This window comes from Pseudorasbora parva, chromosome 3 (assembly GCF_024679245.1).
Source record: "Pseudorasbora parva isolate DD20220531a chromosome 3, ASM2467924v1, whole genome shotgun sequence".
Classification (NCBI taxonomy): Eukaryota; Metazoa; Chordata; class Actinopteri; order Cypriniformes; family Gobionidae; genus Pseudorasbora; species Pseudorasbora parva.
The window spans coordinates 9,326,277-9,352,613 of NC_090174.1; the positions used below are offsets into that span (position 1 = coordinate 9,326,277).

Genomic DNA, 26,337 nt, shown 5'->3' on the forward strand with positions numbered 1-26,337 from the left:
CATGGTATCGAAAAGTGAATTATAGATATTTAATTTAGATATTATTTCTAGGATTTTTGTTCAACAGAAAAATTCAAGATGAATAATTTTGATATCTGTAATATTCCAGTGATAAAACATATTAACATTATTTTTCTTTCCTTGGGGAAAATTCTAAATTCACAAGAATATATGCTAAAATAAATATTGTTTACGGTTGTATACTTTGTTGCAATAGAAATAAATTACATTTATTTATATACGTAGTAGATGTTACGCGAGGCATGTCACGTGACCTCACTCTCAAATTTTAGCGCCGTTATTTTCAAGCGAATATATCGAAGTAACTTCACCCTTGACCAATTAAATAATCTGTGCATACTTTTCTTTTATTATGGGGGTTTGTTTTTCAAATCAAAAGATCCCAGTTAGAGTTTATAGATATTTGTCTGCTGTAACGACTTCTCTTCGCCTCGGCTGGCTTGGACTGGATTGCCCCAGGACGGTTGGTGTTAACGTCAGAAGCTATTAACAACGAAATAAAGTTATATTAATTAATTATTGAATAAAATAACTAGACAGTAGCATATGCTGGATGTAATAAGTTAGCTAGTTAGAGTTAGAATCACTAACGTTAGCTGCATGGAGACACTTAACAGTTAACGTTACTAAACGTTTGTAAAATAAAATCTTCATCAGTTAACGTTAGGTCTAACATTAACTGGTCACAATTTTCAGATTGTTTTCCTTTAATTATAGGAGATGAAAATGTGCCAGTTTGCTCTTTTCCCTAATCTAATGAACGCCTCAGCTGTAGAAGAAGATTATATCGGCCTGGAGGAACATATTCGAGAGGTAACGTTAAGTTAACTTACTGTTACCAACAGCTGTAACGTTAACTCATGTAAGTCTACAGCAAGGTCTACCTTTCAATTTCACGCTTGCTATTTTCTTGTTAAGTTTCTCCCTGTGCTGTCACTTCAGTGTCAGTTCTTGTAAAATGAGGCTGTGATTATATTCTGCATATTTTTGCAGTTCTTTCACCTGATATCATTCACTTCACCTTCTCTCTTGTTTAGAAACTTGAGAACCTATTTATGAATATGGGGAATAGGCTGAAAATGGGCATATCACATGTATTTAACATGTTAAAAAGCAAATTCTCCAATTGTTTTATTCATTTAATGGTGTTTATCCTAGTCTTAAATGAGAGCTTTATCTGACAAAGTAATGTAAAAAGGCAAACTATACAGATAAAGAGTTTATGCAAAAAACAAAAAGCTCACATGAAAAAATACATTCATACATTGACTAGTTCAAGGTTCTTTATTTGTCAAGTACATGTGATGCAATGAAGTGAAATGTTTCCTTCTAGCGTCTCGTCCCACAATGCAACAGTACTAACAAGTTAAAAACAAATAAACCAATAAATACAAACATGGAAATAAAATAAAATCAGTTTATGACCTCTGTGTCTGTATGTAATGTTTGATAAGCGCCTGAAAATAGTCCCCAGTGTGCTCTCTTTGCAAGCAGGTTGTCACGTTGGTTATGTTGACGGAAGTTAGCCTATTTTCAGGCACTGCGTGATATTATTCACTGCATCACTGCACCCATTGTACGGCAGCAAAGTTCCTGGATTATTACGCTGGAATGAGAGTATCGAGTTCCTAGCGATATCGGTCTAAAAAAATCATAACTTTTCATTTTCCGTTGGTCTTTGTACACAATACAACATCACAACATGTAAATAGGAAAATGTTGCGTTATATTGTCACTTATTGAGCAGTAGGCTAGATGGTGCCGTTTACCTAGCGGCTAGCGGTGGGTGCGTCAGACAGTGTTATGGCACGCATGGAGATGAGAATGGTATGCATGGACTTATCTTAAATGTGTGGTTTACCCAAAAATAAAAATGACCCCATGATTTACTCACCCTCAAGCCAGACTAGGTGTATATGACATTTTACTTTATAAAGGTTTAAATATGGATATTTCTATTTTACAATCCCATCAATTCACTTCAGAATGTCGTTATTAACCCCCCGGAGCTATGTGGAGCACTTTTATAATGGATGGATGCACTTTTTTTAGCTTCAAATTTGGGCTGCCATTATAATGCTTGGACTAGCCAGGATATTATTATTATTATTATTATTTTTTTTTACAATAAGTCAGATTGTATTCGTCTGAAAGAAAAATGTCATATACACACCCTAGGATGGCTTGAGCAGCAAACAGGTATTTGAAGCTACTGATGTCTCTTGAGAACCTCTCCATTTAGACTGGCAGTTGTGTGTAAAACTGGATTTCAGCCGCCTCTAACCAGAGAAACGTTATGTGGTTGTAGAAATACACAAAGACTCATTTTTAAATAGTTGTACACCTACCCTAAATGTGTATTGTTGCACTTATCTTATAGGGTGCTGAAGTCTCATGCAGTGATGAGCGATGTCGGACAGCTTTACATGTGGCAGCAGCAGAGGGCTATGAAAGCACTGTTCGCTTCTTGCTGCAGCAGGGAGCAGATGTGAATGCCATTGACCGTGATGGAGTAACTCCACTGCGAGATGCCATACGTTCCAAGTACTCATCATATTTATGTACTTTTTACTGAATATACATTGCAAAGCAGGGCCAGAAATTATCTTTTCCATTAAGGAGCAATATTTACCCCCTGGAATTGATTTGGAAGTGAAAGCTCTGCTGCTGTCGAACTGTATGTCACGGTCATCTCTCATTGCCAATCGTTTCAGTGACCTCGTTCAGCTCCCACAACATTTGGTCCTGATTTGCTTTATAATACTGTAACGTTAATAATCTCATCCATTAAAATGAGTCACGTCCCAAATCCTTTTCCATCGGCTGTGAGGTGAAGACGATAACTCCTAAGATTCTGCGCTCAATCTCGGTGTCATCAAGCTACGCCTTTGTTTTAAATGTGTGACCTCTAGCGGCAATGAACCCCATACTGTGCTTTTAAGCACTCTCTCAAAAACTCGTTGTTACAGTGAGCCCTATTTTAGAGATCTGAGCATATGGTCTGAAGCGCATGGCGCAGGTGCACTTAGGGCGTGTCCAAATCCACTTTTGCTAGTTTAACGACAGAAAAAAGTGGTATGTGCGCATGGTCTAAAAGGGTTGTACCTAGTCTCATAATGACTCATGGGTGTGTTTTGGGCGCATCGTGCAATAAAACAATCAAGAGTCTCATCTCCCATTCCCTTTAAAAGCCAGTTGTGATTGCACCTTGGCGGATTCGCTATATATGAATTTACGAGCGGAAAACCTGAACGCTTCTCCAGAGAGGAATCCTTTTATTTTTAATATGCAAAAATGTTTGTGCTGCTACGCATCCCTGTGTGTATGGGTGAGAGTGGATTCAAGCAATATAATACAATTTAATTCTGATTTTAAAAAGTATGGGGTGAATTCAGGTTGATTGGGAAACTTTTTTCCCAGTCATTTCAATGACAAAAACTATCCAATACATCCAATACTCAAATATAGCCTATATCTCAAATAGGGCTGTCAAAATTGCTCAAAAATAACGTTTGAATATTCCCTCTAAAACAAACACGAATATTCGAACTATTCGAACATCTGGGTGCGCATTTTGTCAGTGTTCGAATTAATACGCGCATTACGTCAATAACAGGACAAATTAATACAAAGAGACATAACTACTTGTACCTATACAGCTTGTATAGGTAGTCTATTTAAGTTTTTACATTTTACATATTTGACAACGTATTACTTACACAAAAACAAGTAAATTAACTAATGGCCAAGACCGCAGATGCAGACCTTTCTCGCTCTCTCTCTCTCTCACCGCGCAATGGTTTAAATGAACAAACTTTGAGTGCTAAACAAGAGTTTTGTGCAAGCAATTTAAGGTCGCGAGACTTGCGACTCTTGTCCCAAATATAGCAGGCTTCATTCAGTGATTGAAACAAATATTATTAATATTAATTGAAGTTTTACAGCATATTGAACGCTCCGAGCGAGCTCTGCTGTGCTAAACATGGCACTTTTCCTTGACATGAAATGGTAAATAATCACACCAGTGAAAGCAGTGCATTTATCCTTTATTCATGCAATCTCTCTTCAGTCAGTACAGTAGCCTACACTTTAGTGTTTCTGTTTAATGTTAAATAAAATTAGGCATGCTATGCTAACTGTATCTTACATTGCTTGCATATAACTTTATCTCGCGGCTCATCAATTTTACCTCCTACCGACCAAAATCCAATGTACTTCCAGACATAGCTTTTTAGATTTTGGAGAGTTAAAATCGCTTTCTCTGCCGTGGTCGAGTTGGGCTCTGCACTTTCTGCCATCTTCACTACAAGACGCGTCAACTTTCAGCAGTGACAGTGCGACTCCTGTCCCGTGACCTGTCCCTGAACCTCCATGCGTTTGCTCACTTTTGCAAAACAGACAGCCACGCCTCTACTACCGCGACAGGGTTTCCCCCCGCTTTTTTAAAATTTGTATTTTTTAAAATTCGAATATTAATTTTCACCTTCAAAATTTGTTTTTTAAAAACTATTCGAATATATATTTGAATTTAGAATATTCGTTGACAGCCCTAATCTCAAACTGGCTGTCAAAGTGCAAAATGGCTACAAATGTAACATCAGTGCAAGAACAAAATGTATGCAACTTAAATGTAATACTCAGGAGTCAGGATTAGTCTAAAAATGCAGGTTAATTACACAAGTAAGCAATGCAAGCAATGATCGCGCTGGTGCATCGATGTTACGATTATTGTCTGCTATAGTTTAGTTGCTTCTTATTTATTAAATCCAGGCAATTGGCTAATGAAAAACATTGGTTAAAATTAAGATACAATTTATAGAAAACAAAATCCACTTTAAAGAAAGGCTTTCTACAAAACAAAACTTAATGAAGTGGTGAAAATTAATTCTGACCCACTCAATGTGTTTGACATTGAGTATCTTTGCACTTTTCATAATCAGTATAGCCTAGATGAAATTTAAAAATAACATTATATTATTTAAACATAAATATGAAACAAAATGCATTGTTAAATGGCTACAACAAATATACTAGGCTACAGTAGTGATCGACTGATACTGATTTTTAAATAACCGATACAGATTATTTGCATGTTTATGTGCTGATAACCGATATATAGAACCAATATTTATTTATTGTGTTATTTCTGTTTTTTACAATTACAGCAACAACACTGAACTGAGCTTTTTAAACACTGTAATTTTTGCAATTTCACTCCCTTACATACAGAACAAAATACATTTACATAACTATGTTATTCCTTTAACTATGACGAGTTGACACATACCTCTCTCGTCTCAGTGCATGCTCTTAATCTCTCTGATGCGCGGTGACGATCTGATAGCATTTAGCTTAGCCCACTAAGCCCAGTTCATTCACTATGGTACCAAACAGAGATCAAGTTAGAAGCGACCAAACACCTCCACATGTCCCCTATTTAAATACAGTTACACAAATACCTGAGAGACCAAGTATGTTGACACAAAATTAAACGTGGCGCTTTTCTTAGCAGATTTAAAAGGAGAACTATAATGTATGGCGGAATAGCACTTTTGAGAGTACTTCGACTCGGCGCAGTAAAAAGTCATGCCTGAAAAATCCTCCCTCACATCTCCCTCTCCATCTCTCATTTCTGTCAATAGGGGTTGAGGGGGAGATGTGAGGGAGGATTTTTCAGGTTTTTTAAAGTTAGAAATCAACCTTCTTAGTATTCCTCAAACAATCCATATTAAACAATATAACAAGAAAAAAAAAATAGATTTATAATTAAATGTCTGTTTTTCCACTAGTTGTTTTGTCAAAATTGTATTGTATACATGGGTATTTTTATTACCGGAGTTTTTCCTCCTGAGTTTTAAAAAACAATCGCGTCCACACAAGCACCGTTTAAAAAAAAATCTGTCCACATGAGAATGCAAAACTACGCTATGATTGGCTGCCTGATTTCCACATGGGTTCCATCCACCGATGCACATTGCACTGACTGAAGGATGCCATGGGCTCAAGTGAAACACTTCTACAAGTTCCTTTACTTTGGACCCAGTGACAGGTACCTGTATATACACAGGTGCAGGGCTGAAGTGGACTGTAATAGCTCCACTTCACACACTTGCTTTACTATTTTGTATTATTGCATTCTGGCGCCTTTGTTCTGCAATACAATGAAATAACTGAACATGTATCTGTAGGCTATACATGTGATAAGCGCTGTTAGTAGAGTCCACCACATAGACTCGACTCATGTAAATCAAAAGGAGATAACGTGGAAAATCTGATGTCAAACAATGGAGAGAACGACGCGCACTTCGACTTAATCGGAATCGGAGTTTCTAAAAATCTTCACCCTGGCCGGAGTTTTCAAAAAAGTCTGGTTTCAGTAACCGGATACAGCGTTTGCGTGTGGACGAACAGCCAAACCGCGTAGAAAAAGCTGCGGTTTTGATAATACCCGTGTTCGTGTGGACAGGGCCTAAGATTGTATGTATATTTTTTGCACAATGATATACTAATCTATAATGACAAAATAGGGCACAATTCCCCTTTATGTCTGATACGCAATGATGAAGTTACGTTTCACTCTTAGTTACCTCAGACAGAAAACAAAACTATAATAATTATAATCAGCAAAGCTTGAAATGGCTTAGTGATTTACTGCAGAGATCAAGTACTAAACACAATCAAATATTAGTGTCAATGTCACTTGATGATGGATGTGCTCAAGAAGCTGTCGACCCGAATATGTACGAATGTTTGGCAAGACGGTCATGCATATAGGGTTAAAAGTAACTGAGGTACTGACAAGCTACTGAAAAATGTAGTTAAGCTAGTAGCGTCACTACTGCCCAGCAGCGGTGACTGCCTTTCCTGCGGTGACTAATCTAAACAGCCTCTGATTGGCCATTGCATTCATGAGATACACAGAAAGATGTTTTTTTTATATGTATAATGTAATAATTTAATGCTCAATGCTGCAAAAAAAATATATATATATTGAATGTAAAGTGGGCAGATCTAAATGTTTATGCAGTGGTTGACACTTTTCATTCATTTTCAAATTTCACTTTATTCCTGATAGGCAATAGATTTAGTTTCATTGTGACATTTTTGCCCCAAACCCCATTCATTTCCATACACTGTTTCATACCCCCATTTACTGATTCTCCTTTTAAATCAATAGGAGTCTGGATGTGGTGGCACTATTAGTTTCTGCAGCAGGATCTTTGGAAAAAACTTCAGAGGAACTTGGGGCTGAGATGTGCTAGTAAGTGGGATTATGTTTCTATACAAAGGAACATTTTACAAAAGAAGGCACTTGATAAATGTATCAGTCTGACAAATATGTTATTGCTGAACTATATAACAATAACTGTAATCTTATATGGATTTAGATTGTGCTTGAATATGGATTGTGCATTTCAGTCTTGCATGCCTTGGAGAGAAAGAAGACATGAAGTTGTGGAAGAAGGCTGGAATCAGTTTTAATGTTCCTGATGCTCATGGTCGAACACCCTTGCATGTGGTGAGGTTTTCTCAGAAATATCAAGTAAATGTTTTCTCTATGAAGAGCACCTAAGCTTGGCTCATCTTCCTTAATTTGCTTTAATAGGCAGTGTACACCAATCAACCTGAAATGGTGAAGTTCTGTATCAGTAATGGATCAGATCTTGAGGTACGGACACAGGATTTAAAAGCAATTGTTTATCTGCCAAGAGTTTGGACTTTGGACACATTTTTTTGATAGTCATCAAAACTATAAAAAAAAATCAAAACAATCTTGTATTTTACAGACCGTAACGTTGCCACCTTGTGGCTTGATAACACATCTGCACACTGTTCATTTTCTCATCAAGTTCATTAGACTTGAGGCAGTTCACATGCAGTGGGGCAAAAAAGAATTTGGTCAGCTACCAATTGTGCACGTTCTCCCACTTAAAAAGATGAGAGAGGACTGTAATTTTCATCATATGTACACAATAGCTATGAGAGACAGAATGGGAAAAAAATCCAGAAAATCACATTGTCTGGTTTTTAAAGAATTTATTAGCAAATTATGGTGGAATATAAGTATTTGGTCACCAACAAAAAAGCAAGATTTCTGGCTCTCACAGACCTTTAACTACTTCTTTAAGAGGCTCCTCTGTCCTCCACTCCTTACCTGTACTAATGGCACCTGTTTGAACTCGTTATCAGTATAGAGGGAATGCATCGATGGCACTTTCCCGCCGGAACGCCCCCTGAGCCGGGACTGAGTGGCAGAAGAGCTGCTGTGTGACCGCAGCTATTAGAGGAAAACGCGAGTATAGCAAACAATTATCAGTTTAAACTAAGGGTTGGGTTCGATATAGTGGTCCTTACAACTTACCACAGATTCAGTGATCCATGGATAATGATATGCAGCCAGGAATCGTGTTTTCCTGACATTATGAGCCTGATTTCGACATGATTATTTATAACTGATCAGTCATCACATTTTTCGAGTGAATCCCGCTTGTATATGTGGATGGGTCACTGTATTGAAGCGTATGTGGCCGCTTGTCACGAATGGAAAACAGAAGTTTTATTCAAATTCTGAATATAAGACCTATTAATAAAAAATAATTTTATTAATAGACAGCGTGCAAAGAGTGCTCCCTTTATAATCACTAAAAGCTGTCACTCATTCAATAAACGCAATCTCACAGATTTCTGCAGTGAAGCTGGTATACAATGAAGCTCTTATTTTCACAATGTCTGCACTTACAGAGGATTGACACGCTTTTTTAACTGAACTCAGCGTCTGGACAAACACTCGAGCGGTGAGTGGATTCCAAGTTCAACACCTGTGATTGGCCAACTGCGTTGTAGATATCTACAAACATGTCTGTGACTGGCTACATTACTCACCGAGGCGAGCATTTTCTTTATTGTTTTCTCATTTTGTCTCTCATAGTTGAAGTGTACCTATAATGAAAATTACAGTCCTCTCTCATCTTTTTAAGTGGAAGAACTTGCACAATTGGTGGTGGACGAAATACTTTTTTTGTCTCACTGTATATGCTTGGCACTTTTCACTGCTTTTCCCTCACTTTTCTGTTTAACTTCATTTTAACAAATTCAATTAAATTGAAACTGTTTTTGGTTGTGAAAGTCATTTCCAAACATTAAAAACCTTTTCGATCAAAAGGTTAAGTTCATGAGAAAGCCAGATGTCTCCAAACTTTTCACTTTTGGTACTGTGAGAATAAAAAATCATCACTGTGGGTGTGTTCACACTTGTAGTTTGGTTAGCTTGGTCCGGACCAAAAAAAGACAAAAAAACCATTTAGCATTCACATTGGCATTTTAACACAGAACCTAAATATACTGAACCTAAAAGCACAGATATGTTCACAACTTGATTGGTTGGCTTTTTTGGTGTATATTTCGTGACGGAACTTGGCAAACATCAAAAGCAATGTTGTGTGCTTGGCTAAATCTGCTCGTTGTATGTGCGTAGCCTAGGTGGGGTGTGCAAACTTTTGAGCAAGATATTAGCCAATAGTGATACCCAGCCTAGGAAAATGTAGGATCACACATATATATATATATATATACATGATGTCCAAATGATTGTAGATTTTCCTAGGCCGGGTATCACTATTGGCCACTACGTAGGCTACTGTATGTGTTATATGCATGTTTTAATGCAGTCTTAATACCCATACACACGTCTGATATATCAATGGCATCATTAGACATCACTTTAATGTTTGTGAGAATCTCCTGCTCTTGATGGAGAACTCATAAAATTGGTAAAGAAGCCAAAACAGTGGCAGGAATCCCTCTGTCACACACACACAAACGAAGATCTGCTGCGAGGAGACGCGGTTCTAATGTACTTAATGTACTGTTCTGTACTTAACTGTAATGGGCAACATTACGAATATGATGAGAAAAAATGGATATGCTGGAGTATTCTGTCCTTTTTAGGGTTGCATCTTGTCACAATATGTCCTGTTTTTGGTTTAGTTTAGTTTAGTCATATTTCTTTTGAACTGCACCAGAGATCGCTTGGAAGCAAGACCCATTTTCGGCAGCGTTTACACTTATTCAAATTAACCCGCACTAACAGAGCAATCGCACTAGAGTTTGTTTTAATCGAACCAAACATGCCAAGTGTGAAGACACCCTATATCTCCTTGTATTTTAATAATTAAAAATGACATTATTTCAATCTTCTCTGAAATAACAGCAAAGAGACAGGTTAAACAACAGGCCTATAGATGATGCTCAGAGACTAGGCTTACAACACTTGGAGGAGCTGTTGAGAAATCAGGCCCATCAGGCCTCAGAAAAGTGAAGAACAGCAGCTGTCTGAAATTGTCAGAGGGTTCAAAGGTTAAAGTTCATTGTCATTGGCTATTAAAAGCATTTTTTCATAGGCTAGAGGAAAAAAATGTGTTTTAGATGTTTTTAGAACAACTAAAATAGTTTGATGAAGCAATAAAATATTTCTAAATTTTTTTTATTTATTTTTATTATTTGTATTTGATATTCTGTTTCTTCCAGTTCGATATTAATCTTCAAGACAAAAAGAGGTGAACTCATTTTCAGGTGTTTATTTGAAATGGGTTTCCAGTTCTGAACATGTAAATAGCAAATATCCTTTGCCATAGTAAAAAAAACACGCTAAATATAATACTTTGAAGTTGGACAAAAATGAAAGTAAAATACAGATTCTGGTGTCTGACGGCACTTAATAATGGCATTATATTGATAATGGCATTATCTTGATGCTTTCAGTGGTTCGTGATGTTTCCACTATATATGTTGACTAACCCACAATAGGTTAAAGATACATTATGGTTTAAATAAACATTCAAAGAATGAATGAGCAATTTAAGATGCACAGTGAGTAAGGGAGCAAAGAGAGCCAATCGGTTGCTTTTTTAGTTTGAATATTTAGCACTACCAGATGCCAGAATCTGAAGATATACGGGCATCCTCTACCTCAGTCATCACAGCACTGGCACACAGTGTAAGGATACCCATAGTGTGTGTTTAAGAGGCATATTCCATAAGACACAATGTTTTACAGTGTAACACAGACAAGAATGTAACTTATGCTATATGTATCGTATTGTTTTCATATTAAAAACTAATATCATTCTAGGAAACTTTGTAAAGTGAGTGGTGCAAAAACACACAGTTACAAAAAAAAAGGCACGATAATTCGGCCATTCGGTGCAAGATTAAGGTGGACCAGGAGGAGAAATATATTGACTTCATCAGAGAACCACTATAATATGCAAACAATTGCCTGAGAGTTAAAAATGATCAAAACAAGACAAGATTTATTTATTTTTGTAACATGCAGTCACATGTCCAGTCAATAGAGCAACCTGACGGGCAATGCGATAGCGTTCAAAAGTACAAAAAACGTTCTGAAAAGGAAGGCTGACATTCTTGTAGCATCCGAGAGCAGGAACTCTCTTTTTACAGAGAAGAACAGCAGTATCAAACATGAAGCAAAGTTATTTTAATGACAGCCCAAGAACATTGCATGCATTTTTATGCCATAGAGTTGTGTACAAAGGCAAAAATATTACAAAAATGTCACAGGAGTGGCTTGCACGATGAACATCGTCAGAGCAGTAAGGTTTCTCAGTTGGTGAACATACATCATAGGGCTGTGTACAGGAGTTTCATGGTGTTTAACAAATGGACAGCATCTGAAGTCTATGGAAGCTTGTTTCTGCCACTGAATAAAAAAGAAAAAAGCTAATTGTGGGTTTACATCTCACAATTCTGACTTTTTCTTAGAATTGCATAATATAAAGTCGCAATTACGAGTTAAAAAGTCAGAATTATGAGATAAGTTTGTGGAGGAAACAAGCTTACATAGAAGTCTGATCGCCAATGTAGTTTCCCTTAAACAGTGAAAAAAAAAAGGTAAAACGTACAGCAATATAGTAATATCTACAATATCCACCAACGGCATGCTAAATATGCAATAATACGGAAAGGTTAAAATAATACACTGGTTATAATTTAATGCCACAAAATAACAACTTGATGAAATACACAAAATGAAAAGAAATGTGTTAAATGACTTTTAATACAGTATTTAAAAAAATATATTAAGTCATCTTTAAAATGCTCAAAGGAAGAATAAGATAAACATGCTATTAATACATCTCAAAACAATAGTAACTTGTAAAAGTTTGCCAAGTCCATTTTTTGATTTACAGACTTTAGAATAAAAGATGTTAATTCAATGTATGGATTGGGCTTGGGCACAGTGCTTCATCTGAAAATCAATAATTAACGGCCAAGCAAGAGTTGGATAAACCTCCAAATCAAAGTATAATCCATGGTCTTCAATTCTAGTATAGTGCGTATCCTCTGTGTAAACGGGGTTTTGGTCTCTGTTCCCTCTAGAGAAATGGCTATTGAAACTCAATGTCAGTGGCACACGGTTCATTTGCAGGGAGGGCACAGAAACAAAATAAAAGTAAATTACATTCATTAAGTAGACTCTCTAGGAGGTTAATCAATTTAATTTAAAAAAAAAAGAAAATATTCTTGCCTATTGTGATGGACAGGGGAAGTAAAAACTCTTTTTTTAACCTCCACTGACAAATATATTCCTCTCAATCATCTGTTTGTAGTTTATGCCCTGGTCTTCAGGAAGGGTTTAGACTGTATTCTAGATGTAAACAATATGCAGTTCTGTCTTGTTTTGGAAATTGTATTTTCAGAGCCCATTTGTTGCCATGATGTGTAATGATACATTTACTGAGAGTTAACGTCTGTAAACAGCATTCTTGAATACACATAAAACCTCAAAGATAGCCAAGAAAATGGAGTAAGAGAGCAGTAGAGTGTGGTTAAATATTTGAAGACAGGAACTGATCTCTTGTTGGCTGTGATCAACATCTCTCCATTGTCAATGAGGTTTTACAAACACAGGTTAAAGACCCTTATACAAGCCCAAAAGCCACATCAAGCCACACAATCAGACTGCAAGCTCAACACCAGGAAGCATACAAGAGATAGAGCAGGTGTGTTAGTTTGGATCAGATACTGGCACCCATCTCTAAATCAGTGGACCGCTGGGTTGTTGATCTATCCATCACAGGCTGCTGGGCTTTACATCGACATCATGTAGGAAAGGGGCGGTGCTTTGCTGATGCAACCACTTGAAACTTTCAGCCTTTCAGTCATTGTACCCTGAACCAGGGAGTTCATTGGTTAACGTGTGCCAGCGCTCGATTTTCTTGTCCTTGTTTTTCAGACAGTCAAACCAGTGTTTCAGCCTCTCGCCGTTGGCATTTATACCTAAAGAGACTCCACCTGGAGAAAAGGTGGAAAAGTTCATTAAGACAGCTAAAAACAACCAAAGGTCAGAAGTTCCCTATGGGACTCAGGCCATAACTGGATGACCTGCTGGAGAAAGTTTCAGCCCAGTCGACAAAACCATCACGTAGCACTATGGCTCATGCCCTACTTGGTCTGAAGGGAAAATCCCTTGAAGTGGGGGTTCTGTTCGTGTCCAATGTAGCCGTTTGGAACTCTCTTGGGGGCAAACTAGCATGCGAGAGCAATTCCATAAAAGCACAGCTGGGAGTGAAAAGTTCTGTGTATGATCTACTGACCACATGCAAATTACCGAACACAGATGCAGCCGGATCATTTTCATAATGACCAACACAATCTACATTAGTGTCTGGTTTAAATAATGGCGACAAATACCTGTAATGTGATGCGCGTAAACCTTAGTAAATCACCTTGCGTGCATGATTTATTTAAATACTCTTCTCCCATAAATTATGCGCCTGAAAGGGAAACTCCTACAAATGCATACACAATAAGGTCAGCTGTAAAAATAACCCTGTGTGCACCTTTTCAGCTCTAATTTTACATTCCTTGTATTTAGTAAGGTTTGCTCTGGCACAAGCCGTTAGTAAATCTGGCCCTTAGCGAAGGAAGCAAGGAAAGACAATGTCATTTCCTCATTATCTTAACATGAAATGTTATCATGACAACAGTGCCTTAACATATTAGCTGTTCTTAACAGGAATTCCTTATTTCAGTTAATATAATTGTTGGAAATATTTATACAGTTATTAAAGCAGCACTTGGCAACTTTTGCTCTCGGGGTCCCCCTACAGTTGGGGAAAAATAATGTCCTCAACTACTGTCGTAAGCTCTGTCATCCTACAACAGGGGATGCCATCGCGCGTGCATTTGTTGACATGACAAACCTGATAGCCCTGTGCTAGTGATGCGTGGGTCGTCTCATAACCAGTGGACCCCTTATGTTTATTTAATGGTCGCGGGTGCGGGGCGGGTTGTATACAGTAATATATACAGTGGTGCGGGGCGGGCCAAATAACTTCATAAAAGCGTCTCCGCGGGTTGGTGCAGCACTAACAGTTCCTCTGAACACTGCAGGAGGAGTTCACATGCAGGTGTTCTTCTGGCGTCGGGTGTGAAATGTCTTCATCCCAGGTACAGTCAGTGGCATATGTTTCAGCATGTCATATGAATATAATTTCATGGGTTTTATTTTTTTCAAACGCCAAATAATCGCGATGCTCACGTTTACAAGCCAGCGTCATTATAGTAGTCTATTGGTTACTGTTTTACAGAATCTATATGATACTTCAGTTCAATGTTTGAGTGGTAGGTAATCACCAAAACAAGCATGACAGCATCGGTCGGGCACGCCTCCTTCAGCTCACGCTGACGAGCAAACGCTGGTCACATGTTGATCCTCGTCCTGCCTTTAATCCCATCACTTTTTCGTTTCCTCTTATTGCTTTCCTCCAACAAAACCTTTTCTTTCTTATTTGTCTCTGCTGCTTCGGACATGACTATATTATCCGACGAACAAAGTTGGGCTCGCACGTCCGAATTTAAGGAAGTGTGGGTGTTGGTGGAAGTGACGTATATGCAGTAAAGCAGTCGAATTTTGTAGTTCTTTTTGTTCTTGGGTTTCTACCCGAAACCTGAAGTTTAAAAGTACGATTAAAAATGATACAGACCCCATCAGGCTATGGCAGACGTGTCATTCAACCTATTGTAAGTCGATTTATCATCACAAGAGTCTTGAAAATATATTATGAAGGTTGAAAAGTTACCTAGTGCTGCTTTAAAATATGCTATGTGTGTGTGTGTGTGTGTGTGTGCATGTCTCCTCTGCTCTCAAATTTGCTTTGTCTCTTGTTTGGATACTGCAGACAGTATTTACCTAACATATTATCTACTATAAACCCTTACCCTTCCCTAATTTAGAGTTCATCGGAGTGGTCTAAAACCCTAGGTCTTTTGTCGCATTTGAACCATTAATGCACACAGAAAAGGACTGGATTTGAAGAGTTGTGTGGTTGAAATTTCAAAAAAGTAACAAATCCTTCTCTCGCGGTTTAATTTGATTCCCATAGAAATGAATGGAAAGCGGAATGAGTCCTCGCAAATCTAAAACTGCTGAAACTTTCCCAAAAAATTATTTTATGCCTACCTGTGCATCTAAAGGCATACCTAAGAGAAACTGAATTTAGGACCCAGCTGGGCAGCTCATTTGCTCCATGTAGGGCTATAAGGCTGTAGATGGAGCAAGAATCGTGAAATATATTATCCTTTTTCCACAAGAGGCAAAACAAAAACACCCAATGTAAGACATTTTGAGCTGAATTAAAAGGGTTATGCATGAAATTGTGAGTTCCTTCAACTTAAATTTGAATTTAAGTTGAAGGAATGTCAAGAATGTGCTTAACCCCTTAAGTGTCACCCCCCTTTTTAAAAATATACATGAAAATTCACTATCCAAACTTAAATGGTTGCAATTCAAGAATGCTTTGGAATATAGACATAAGTTTGGTCTCATTTTAAAGAAGACAGTCAGCAGAGTATTGCTCAAGTGAAATCATTTAAAAAAAATTAAGTTTAAAAAAGTTATGGAAGTTTAAATGTACTGTAAATCAAAAATACTGTACTAGATATTTAATATTTAATATAAAATATATATGTTACAAAATAATGTGGACTCTAAAATTACTATCAAATCAAAGCCATATGTCTAATAAATTTGTGTTCCAAATTTGAAGTTGATATCACAAAAATTGAAGTTCCCATGAGATTTTGTTTAGGCGTTGTACCACAAATAGCCACCGGGTGTCATTGAAATTCCATTGATTTTTTAAAATGCAATTTCCTGTGTCAAATGTATATATTTTTGTGTAAATATCACAAAACAGTTTGCAGATCTAGAACCGTGAGACTAAGACCTTTCCGACGATATGCGTTTTGTCAAGATTAGAAAAGGTTTTTATTATAAATTAAATAAATATGTTAAATAAATATGAAACATGACAACGCCACTTGGGGAGGAGCCTGCTAGAATAATTTAGAGCGCCGTTTCCATGGTAACGCAAGGTCCGATTTCAAATCGGTTTACACAGGATGAATCTTGAGTTCGTAAGCTTTCGAATGATATATAGTTTGTCAACATTAGATCAGGACAAATATAGGATATATTGTTTTAAACATGCAGTGGCTAATGGGCCCACCGGTGGGCCAGTGACACTTAAGGGGTTAAATTACAATTTATTATTTATTGATAACATCAGGTAATTTAAAGGTAAAAAATAAATACAAAATTTGTATAAAAAAACAAACAAACAAAAAAAAATTTAAATTAAATGGACAAAAAATAGGGGATTCGGGTCATTTTGACCTACGAGAGAAGGATATGTTACAAAGTGCGAGGGAAGGATGAGGAACTTATTTGAACTTCCTATGGATGTATAACAAACGTGTGAAATTGAATTTATGCATTAACACAAACTCTCCCGCCATCCATCTTAAAAAGGAATCACAAAGACTCGCCATCCTGGGTTACAATAAACAATGAAATTGCTTCCTTGAAGTGACCACCAATGGACTTTGTGAAGGGATTCAGGAGTTCACTTTAGTTTGGAACACCCCTACAAATGGCGCCCCATTTTCCTGAAGTGCATTTAGTTTGGAATTCGCTGTACATCGTTTGATCATGTACACACATTTTTTTTAACTTAAACATTTGGTTTACTGTGACATCTTGTTGCTAATTCGGCTTGTCAACTTGTTAAACTTGTTAGCTGGTTAAAACGAACTAGCTGGCTGACAGTGGCGCCACCAGGGGGTGGCCAGGGGTGGCCACGGCCACCCCTGGCCAACCCCTGGCCACCCCACTGGCCACCCCGCTGGCCATGGCGTAGGTTTGGGGGGGACGCTAGGTACTAGTCCCAATCAATATTTAGAATAAGCAAAATGACGCGTCCCGTATCAAACCAATACGGACGCGATACACAAGATTGCGTTTTAGCGGCGCTTTGCTGCCATAGCGACGGAGTCTCGAGAACATGCGCTGGAAACTTGCGCGTTTTTTTAAAAACATGTCGAGCTCGCGTCCACCGTTTGAACGCAAGAGGATTTCCAGATATAAGGCTGAATAGAAAAAAAAGGTATCATGAGTGGGTCTGTCCAGTAACTTAAGATGAACCTAAGACAAACTGCACCCTTTGCACAGAAGCATTTCAGTGTCTCAGACTGTGACTGAAAGCATGCGATGACAGACACATCCGAGAACTAAAGGTAGGCCTATTGTTTTTTTAATGGATAATATAATATTTCATACATTATCAGAGCTTGGCAGACTTATTTTTCTAGATATTAGAACGTTAAATAATAGATTATAGCATATTAATGTTATCAATTTATCATTTAGCAGTTTGATATTTAAAAAATATTTAGATTAAAATGGGACAAAAAATTACATAATAATATAGTCATAATAGTAAATTAATAAAGAGGATTAAACAATTTTGAATTTCAGAATTGTCAGTAAAGTGGTTACTGGTTCAGAATGACTGCTTAAAGAGACAGTGCACCCAAAAATGAAAAATCTGTCATAATTTCCTCACCCTCAAGTTGTTCCAAACCTGTATGCATTTCTTTATGTAGAATACATAAGAAGACACATCCCTACCATGGAAGTCAATGTTGCCCCCAAAGCAAACATTTGGTTACAAACGTTCTTCAAAATATATTCTTTTATGTTCAACAGAACGAAGAAACTCATACAGGTTTGGGACATCATGAGGGAGAGTAAATGATGACAGAAATTTCATTTTTGGGTGAACTATCCCTTTAAAGTACACCAATACAGGCTACTAAATACAAAGAGATCTTTAGAAATAAATAAAATAATCAAAAGTAAAATACTTTAAAATGTGTTCTGTTGCAAGTTTACATACTTGATTCCATGTTTATTGTTGAGCTGCTGTCATTGTTTCATTGTCACTCTTATCACTCTTTAACTCTTTAACTAAGTTCATAAATTATTTTCAAAAGCGGATTCAAAACTGATTTGGAAAAAAAAACATACACACAAAATAACTTATTTTTCAATATAAAAAGTGATTGTGGACTGGATATTTTTTGACCTTTTATCACAGTCTTGGGCATGTCAAAGATTAGTAACAACACTGGCTCTGATGCATTGTTAGTTTGTGTGCAGCATCAGATTTACATTTTTTTAATCCCTCATTTATATGCAGTTATTATACTCTATACAAATGCCAGAAACTAAGCTTCTTTTTTTTTCTTCAGCACAGGCCTATCTAAAGGGTTAATGGTGCCACCTGGTTATCAACTGTAAAAATTACACATTTTACCTCTTCCCAACTGGGAAAACCACCAACAATCAAGAATGCATGATTATATGGTGTCATGGCTTTCCAATAATTTTTTTGTGGCTATAATGGAAGTCAATGGGGCAAAAACAGCCATGAACAGTAAATGAGGGAGAAAAAAATCTGATGCTGCACAAAAACTAACAATGCATCAAAGCTAAAGTTGTTACAAATCTTTGACATGCCCAAGACTTTTATATATGTATTTTATATTTAAAATAAGTCATTTTGTGTGTAAAGAAGTTAACGTTAGAAGACGAAGACTACTGGTAAGTAAATAAGTCAAAAAATATTTTTTAGTAAAAGACGACGCAGAATTATGTGTCGTGACGTGCTACAGGCCGGTTTACTACACCAGTAGAATACAATTCTGAAATTATGGTTTCTAGTTTTGGTGTGCCACCCCAAGATTTTAAGTGGCCCCATCTGGCCACCCCTATGAAAAATTTCTGGAGGCGCCACTGCTGGCTGATAGTTGCTTTGTTGAACAAAAGCTTTATTGAAATTGCAAGAATGGCGTGTGATCATTGTTGTCAGATTGGAAATGTATTGTACCAGAAGCTCAAAACGAACGTATAGAATAAAGCTCTTTTTTAAATATTTAAAATGTTAAAATGTATCTCTACACCAACAACTTTTTCTCTCTCTCTGCCTTCCTCTTCGCCTCTCCTCTGCCTTCACCTTCCTTTTCAGCATTCATTTTCTGTACCTTAAACCTCAGCTTGGAAACAACTGACCTAGCACAGGGACGTTTACTCTTTCTCTCCACGATGATTGGCGAGAAGACAAACGAGATCGGATGTAAGCCCTATGATTACAACAACCATAATTTGAGGTATCACAAAATTCTGAAATGATCGTAAATTATGGGATTATTGATCATACAGAGGTCAAAACTATTATACAAATATGATACTAATCGTACAACTGGCAACATTGCTTGTGATCAGTACGAACGGGTTGAAAATAAGCTATCAAGTAAACTTTACATTTAATGAAGAAATTATTTGTGTATAATTGTTTTTATATTTTAAAACAAATGTAAAAACGGTATATATATATACATAATGTGAAATTAGATGTATACAAAAAACTTTACTGCTGAGCCCTGGAACTGCATTCAACCAGTAGCAAAATTAAACACAAACTAAAAATACGGTATAAAATTAATATAATAAATGAAAGATTAAATATAGGTTTAACAAGGTTTGTAAATAGGTCCTACCAATGAAATCATTGGATTTGCCAATGTCATAGTCCCAAACGGTCACCTCCAGGGTCTTTTTGCTGAGGTCAGCGTACTTGATCTCATAGAAAAACTCCTGTCGTAAAAAAATGGAATTAGTTGTCATAAAAACAAAAGCACGGTACAGAATCAGGCATCAGTCAGGCTAATCTTACTTCATTGAATTCGGGGTTGAGGGTCTTCTTTTTGACAGTTGTCTTGTGCTTTGATTTTTTGTTCTCATCTGGCTTGAGATACCTGAAATACATCAGTGACATTGAAAGAAAGATGCATTTAGTTCGATCATGTCTTTCACTTTGGGTTAAGTTAGATTTCTACTAATTCAGCACACTTACTTTTGATTCACAAGCAGTAAAACAGGCAAACATTTGAAAACAAATGCAGAATGGCAATGTCAGATGCAACAGGTCAATACGTCCACCAGAGGGCATTGTAGCTCTTGCATATAACATTTGGAGAGCAGAATGAAAAAGCCATGAAAGTATACACAAGGTTTACTGCAGGATATTTCCGCCGTTTGCTCTAAAAGCTTAAATAAATGAAAGGTTCACTTAAAAAAAACCCAAGATGATAAAACACAACCTCACTTCACTTATCTGCTGACTTTGAGGTCATTAAATGTCTCTTTCTGGCTCTATTTCTCCAAGTCTTCTTAATGAGTGTCCCTTGCTCTATTACGAAGACCACCAGATAAGCTGGCAGCCAACAGAAAGACTGATGAAAGAAGATTCAGGGTCAGTTGTCAGCTGACAGCCTGTGTCTTATATTGTAAAGGTGATAATATATATATTCATTTATTTTATCATCTAGGAATAAGTTAAATGCAAGTAAAAAACTGAAATCTTGCTCAAGATAGTACAGAATGCCAGACATTTAAAGTAAAAGTGAAACTTGCGAAAGGCTCGTTTCCCTCTTATTGTATCAGCTTCCCTGCAGCTCTCTTTGACAGGGCATGACATTTGCTCCTCTAACTTTGTCTATGGTCAACCATTTCAGCTTATCTTCGCAATTCATGAATCCGCAGTTCAAAATGAAATCTCTCTCTCTCTAAAAATGAACACCACTACTTTCGTTTCCTTCCCAAAAAGGTGAACGTCAATGCCATAAATCCGTAAAATCGACAAAATTATTTGAAAAAATTGCAGACAAAATAATGACACAAATACATAAGATTTGCAAGAGCAGAAACAAACTATTTAGTATTCAAAGCTTAATAAAGCTTAGTATAAATTGACAAATGTTTGTACATGTAAAAAAACAAAAACATAGTGCCCATAGTGCAATAATCCGTCAAATAAATGCTTTGATTCAGGAAGCGAGGGAGCTGAGAGCACTAATCCTCTCTGTGCTGAGGCAGAGATCATGCTTCATTTAAACCAACACATTCCAGTTCTCAAAATACAAATAGATTTGCATTTCTCCATATCAAAGACAGAACTCTGAGCTTATGACGTGTAACTGCACTGGTATCAACCCTTGACGTAAACGATTCGTATGCTTGTGTTCGGCAGGATGAATAGATGTGCTAAAGGTTTCCTCACAGACATTCATGTGCACAAACATACTTCCACATTGTCAGTCATCATTTAGTAAACGCTTTTATCCATAGCATCTTAAAGCAAAATGTATTGTTGCTGTTAAGTGCCTTGCTCAAAAGCTGTGTGAGATTCAAACATACAACCTTTTGGTTACACATCAACACCTTAAAGTCATCATGATAAAAATTCACCCTATTGATTAAGTGCATTTTATTGATCTCATTTTGAAGGATTCATCTGTGCACAGGTTTATGTTTTTGACTTTTTATTTTCAACTAATGGTGCGTTAAGTCGGGCTTAGACTACAGGTCAGGAGTTTCAGGCTGATTTATGTCTGATTTACCCCTCACATCCAGGCCATCAGTCAGTTCCGATTGCCTGGAAATAACCGAAATTATCTGGTAATGTGAGGCTTTTATAGCCTGACAAGCCAGACCCACATCAAGATGTTTGGTCTGGAAACTCACCATAGACAGGCCTCAATCGGAGGGGCGGGATAAACGGTTGTCTTTCAAACTCCCTCTGCACGCAATAGGATAATGCTACACCAACCAGAGCAACGAAGGTGAAGCGGAGCTAGTTAAAAACATGTGAAGATTAAACTTTCGCCGTATCCGGTCGGCAATACTCCGAGCACATCTTCCCTTCTTAAGAATGACTTCAGTGCCGTTCTTTGTTCTTTTCTCAGAGAAAAGCTTAACTCCAAGTCTTCCAGACTCGCAGTCAAAGCTAATTAGAAAGACCGCCGTTCGCCAGTTTCTGTGTTTACTAGAAGCACGCAAACGCAACTCGGCCGTCATCATGTTAAGCCCCGCCCACTGACTCTACATGATGTGATTGGCCTGACCAGAGTTTGGTTTTTACATCTCAGAAGTGTATTGAGAGTTGTTAGACGACACTCGCGGGCAGATTAGATTTACTGCCGCTAGGGTGCGTCTAGATTTCTAGGCTAAGGCATTTACAGATCAAATTTTAAACCCATGATTACGACTATAGCCCTATTCCAAGGTCCCCGCGGAGTCTTAAAAAATCTTAAAAAGTATTAAATTGTAAAAATTAAAAAGAGTTAATAACAATGATGCAAACTCCAAACTCCAATGTGAGGCTGCGTGTGTTTGCTGCCTGTCAGCGCTCGCGCGAGTGCTTTTCAACTTTGCTACATTTAGATATGTGGGGAAATACATTTTATGCTAAGCTAGCGGCGACCCTGCCAAACTAAAACAATGCATGCACTGAGACAAATACATTTGCCCACATATCTAAATGTCTAATGAAGTTGAATAAGCCCTTTTTCTAAAAACGGTGGAGTGTTCCTCTTTGTGGAGGGACCGGCTCGGTCGCGTCCTTCGCCAGTAGGACTGCGGTCCCCGCCTGAAGCACCAGGGCGAACATCCTCAACACAGAGGTGAAGAGAGCGCCCCTGGGCTTGGGGGGACGCCGGGCAAACTGAATCGCACAGCCGAGTCTGATGGTGCGGAAGAGCCCGCGGGACGGGCTGGGGAGCGCTAGCCAGGCTCCCAGCGACTGTCCCGGCGGGACCAACGGCACCACAGACGTACCCGCAGCAGGGCAGCGTGGCGGCATGCAGGGACCCGACCCAGACGGCGCGAGGGTATGCATCTTTATGTTGTATTTATTTGTCCTATTGTCATTTGTTTATAAGTATATATTTTATAACTGAACGATTACTTGATTACGTAATTACTTGAAAACTTTTTACTTATATTAAGCAATTGCTTAATGTTGGTCGTGTTATTAAAGATAGATAGCACACCACTGGACCAGCCTTTTTTGTTTTTGTAATACCAAACAAGATTAATGCATTTTGTTAGTTTTATTGCCATGTGTGACTATTGTGCATCTAACATAATAATATGGTAAATGTTGCATCCTAATTATGAAAAAAATAAAAATGTTTGCAAATTTATCGAAGTGACCACCACAAAATGAAAATTAATTTCGGTCAAAAAACAAAACATATATATAAATGCTAATCATGGTGGGATTGAGCTATGAATAATAAGTTTACTAATACTTTGTTCAATTTAAATAACTTAAATAATATAAGTTTAAGTAATTGAGTGATTCTGCATTTCCTATGAATGTTTTTTTTATTGCGCAACATAGGTCTTAAATTGTATTCATAATGGTCTTAAAAAGGTCCATTAAATTTGACTTGGTGAAACCTGCAGATACCCTGTATTCAGACGGGATTAGTTTTACATGGAGGTGGGATAAAGTAATTATTTCCAGAGCTTCTCAGAGATTTTAGTCCCGTCCATAATGTGCCGGACATTCAAATTGCAAATGCATGGGTGTGCTGTTCTGAACACAAGATGAACATCTGAGATTTTGCTTGTGCTTAATGCAACCAGATTTTACAATCGATTTAGTACTGTTGTCAGAATTCCCAAGAAATGCTGTTTTTTTCCACCCTGAATCTAAGCTCCTCTCTTTTCTGCCTTCCTAAAGTGAACAAACTTAAGAGAAAGGTTCAAATGTATTTTTCCTCATATGTACAACCTCAACCTTCATGTACAACTTTTATTTTTGTTCTAACCATGTTTCTTACAACTGCTTTCTACTATGCAGTTTGATGCAGGTCAGATGTAATAAATGACAGTTCATCTGAGATGTAAGTGTAAAATAAAATGCCTTACCATTGTGAAAAGTGGTTTGGGTTGATCATTATCGGACTGGAGCTCAAACTATACTCGAGTAAGCTGATACTTGTTAAGAGGTGTTGCATTTCTGAAACACTAAGTGGTAGACCAATCACAACAGACTAGGGCCAGCTGACCAATCACCAGACTGCAACTTTCTGAAGGCGGGTTTTAAAGAAAAGGAAACTAAAACGTCTCAGGTTACGTATGTAACCCTAGTTCCCTGAGGGAACGAGACGCTGCGTCGAAACGCTGTGAGAACGCCTCTGCGTTAATGCGTCGTGAAGCGCCTGTAGAACCATTCCATCGGAAAAAAGATCGATCGTCGGCGTGATGACGTCATCGACCGGAAGCTATAAAGCGTCCGTGAAAACAAACAGGAACTAACTTCTGATAAAGCCTGAAGTAAGTGATCACGGACACGCCGGGAGTATGGCAGAGCGACGCAGCGTCTCGTTCCCTCAGGGAACTAGGGTTACATACGTAACCTGAGACGTTCCCTTTCGGGGAACTCGAGCTGCGTCGAAACGCTGTGAGAACGCTTATACCCACATCGCCATAGGACCAAGTGTCTCGTATGTGTGAAGCCGAAGCGCACCTGGTTACGAGAGAACCTGTGCCCCTACTGTAGATGCCAGGTCTAGTTCGTAGAACCTGACGAAGGTAGACGGAGACGACCATCAGGCCGCATTGCAGATATCGTGGAGGGAAGCCCCCGACAAGAGTGCTTTTGAAGCAGCCATACCCCTGGTTGAGTGCGCCCGGACAGCCAGTGGAGACGGCTGCCCGGCCGCTTCATAAGCAAGTGAGATGGCCTCGACCACCCACTTGCTCATCCTCTGCTTGGATACTGGAGCCCCCTTCTTAGGGGGTCCGAAACAGACAAATAATTGCTCAGATTTTCTCCACAGGGCAGCTCTGTGGACATATGTATCCAGTGCCCTCACAGGACACAGCAGATTTAATCTTTCCTGGTCTGACGTCTTAAACGGAGGAGGACAGAAGGCTTGTAGAGTGATGGGGCCCCGTGGGCTCGTAGGAACCTTGGGGACATAACCCGGCCTGGGATGTAGAAATGCTTTCACCATCCCCGGCGCAAACTCTAAACATGAGGGCCCTACCGACAGGGACTGAATATCTCCTATTCTTTTAAGAGAAGAAATGGCCAACAAGAAGATGGTTTTCAGAGTGAGGAACTTATCCGAAACCTCCTCCAGAGGTTCGAACGGTGGTCCGGACAAGCCCCTCAGAACAATGGCCAAGTCCCATGCCGGGACCCTCGAGTGCATAGCCGGCCTCAACCTTAAAGTGCCACGAAGGAAGCGTGTAATTAGAGGGTGTCTTCCCAAAGACACTCCACCGAAAGGGACGTGGAAGGCACCCAAGGCCGCCACGTACACCTTTATTGTGGAGGGGGTCAACCCTGCCGAGAACCTTGCCTGCAAGAACTCCAGCACTGTACCAACCGGGCAGTTAACTGGGTCCCACTGGCGTTCTCTGCACCATGCTGAGAAAAGTCTCCATTTCAAAGCGTACAGCTTCCTTGTGGACGGAGCTCTGGAGTGTAGGATGATCTCCACGACCTCGGCCGAGAGACCCTCCTCTATGAGCCTAGCCCCCTCAGAGGCCAGGCCCACAGTTTCCACATCTCCGGGCGTGGGTGCAGGAATCTCCCGCCCGCCTGAGAGAGTAGATCCCTCCTGGTCGGAATCTCCATCGGAGAGCCTTCCAGGAGAGATATCAGGTCCGAAAACCATACTCGGGTCGGCCAGTTCGGAGCCACTAGAAGTACCTGGGCCCCGTCCCGGCGTACCCTCTCCAGAACTCCTGGAAGCAAGACAATCGGGGGGAAGGCGTACAGAGGCAGCCTCGGCCACTCCTGTACCATGGCATCCAGCCCCAGCCCCAGCGGGGCCGGATGGGTCAGAGAAAACCACTGCGGGCAGTGGGAATTCTCCGCCGAAGCAAATAGATCTATTTCTGCCTTCCCATAAACCTTCCAAAGGAGCTCCACCACCTCTGGGTGGAGTCTCCATTCCCCGGGCCTCGGCCCCTGTCTCGACAGGCTGTCTGCTTCCTGATTCAGGGCCCCCGGGATATATACTGCCCTGATTGACAGCAATTTCCCTTGGGCCCACAGGAGGATCCGATGTGCCAGTTTGTCCAATGGA

The 26,337-nt window shown here is 38.8% G+C and overlaps 2 protein-coding genes across 4 annotated transcripts in view; one reads left to right on the forward strand and one right to left on the reverse strand.

Annotated features, from left to right (window-relative positions):
• Positions 1–264: 264 nt before the first annotated feature.
• Positions 265–10,487, forward strand: si:ch211-209a2.2 (uncharacterized). Its single transcript, XM_067437772.1, has 7 exons — positions 265–484; positions 739–834; positions 2,402–2,565; positions 7,199–7,282; positions 7,441–7,540; positions 7,628–7,690; positions 10,232–10,487. The coding sequence occupies exons 1-7, from the start codon at positions 374–376 to the stop codon at positions 10,337–10,339; spliced, it is 726 nt and encodes a 241-aa protein (XP_067293873.1). The 5' UTR covers positions 265–373; the 3' UTR covers positions 10,340–10,487.
• An 819-nt stretch (positions 10,488–11,306) lies between these two features.
• Positions 11,307–26,337, reverse strand: part of doc2b (double C2-like domains, beta) — a 288,545-nt gene continuing 273,514 nt past the window's right edge. For all 3 annotated transcript variants that reach the window (XM_067437770.1, XM_067437769.1, XM_067437768.1), the window contains 3 exons: positions 20,121–20,202; positions 19,945–20,041; positions 11,307–13,335 (listed from right to left, as the gene is read on the reverse strand). In XM_067437770.1, the coding sequence (XP_067293871.1) occupies positions 13,199–13,335; positions 19,945–20,041; positions 20,121–20,202 (316 nt within the window). In that variant the 3' untranslated portion in view covers positions 11,307–13,198. The remainder of the gene's footprint in view (positions 13,336–19,944; positions 20,042–20,120; positions 20,203–26,337) is intronic.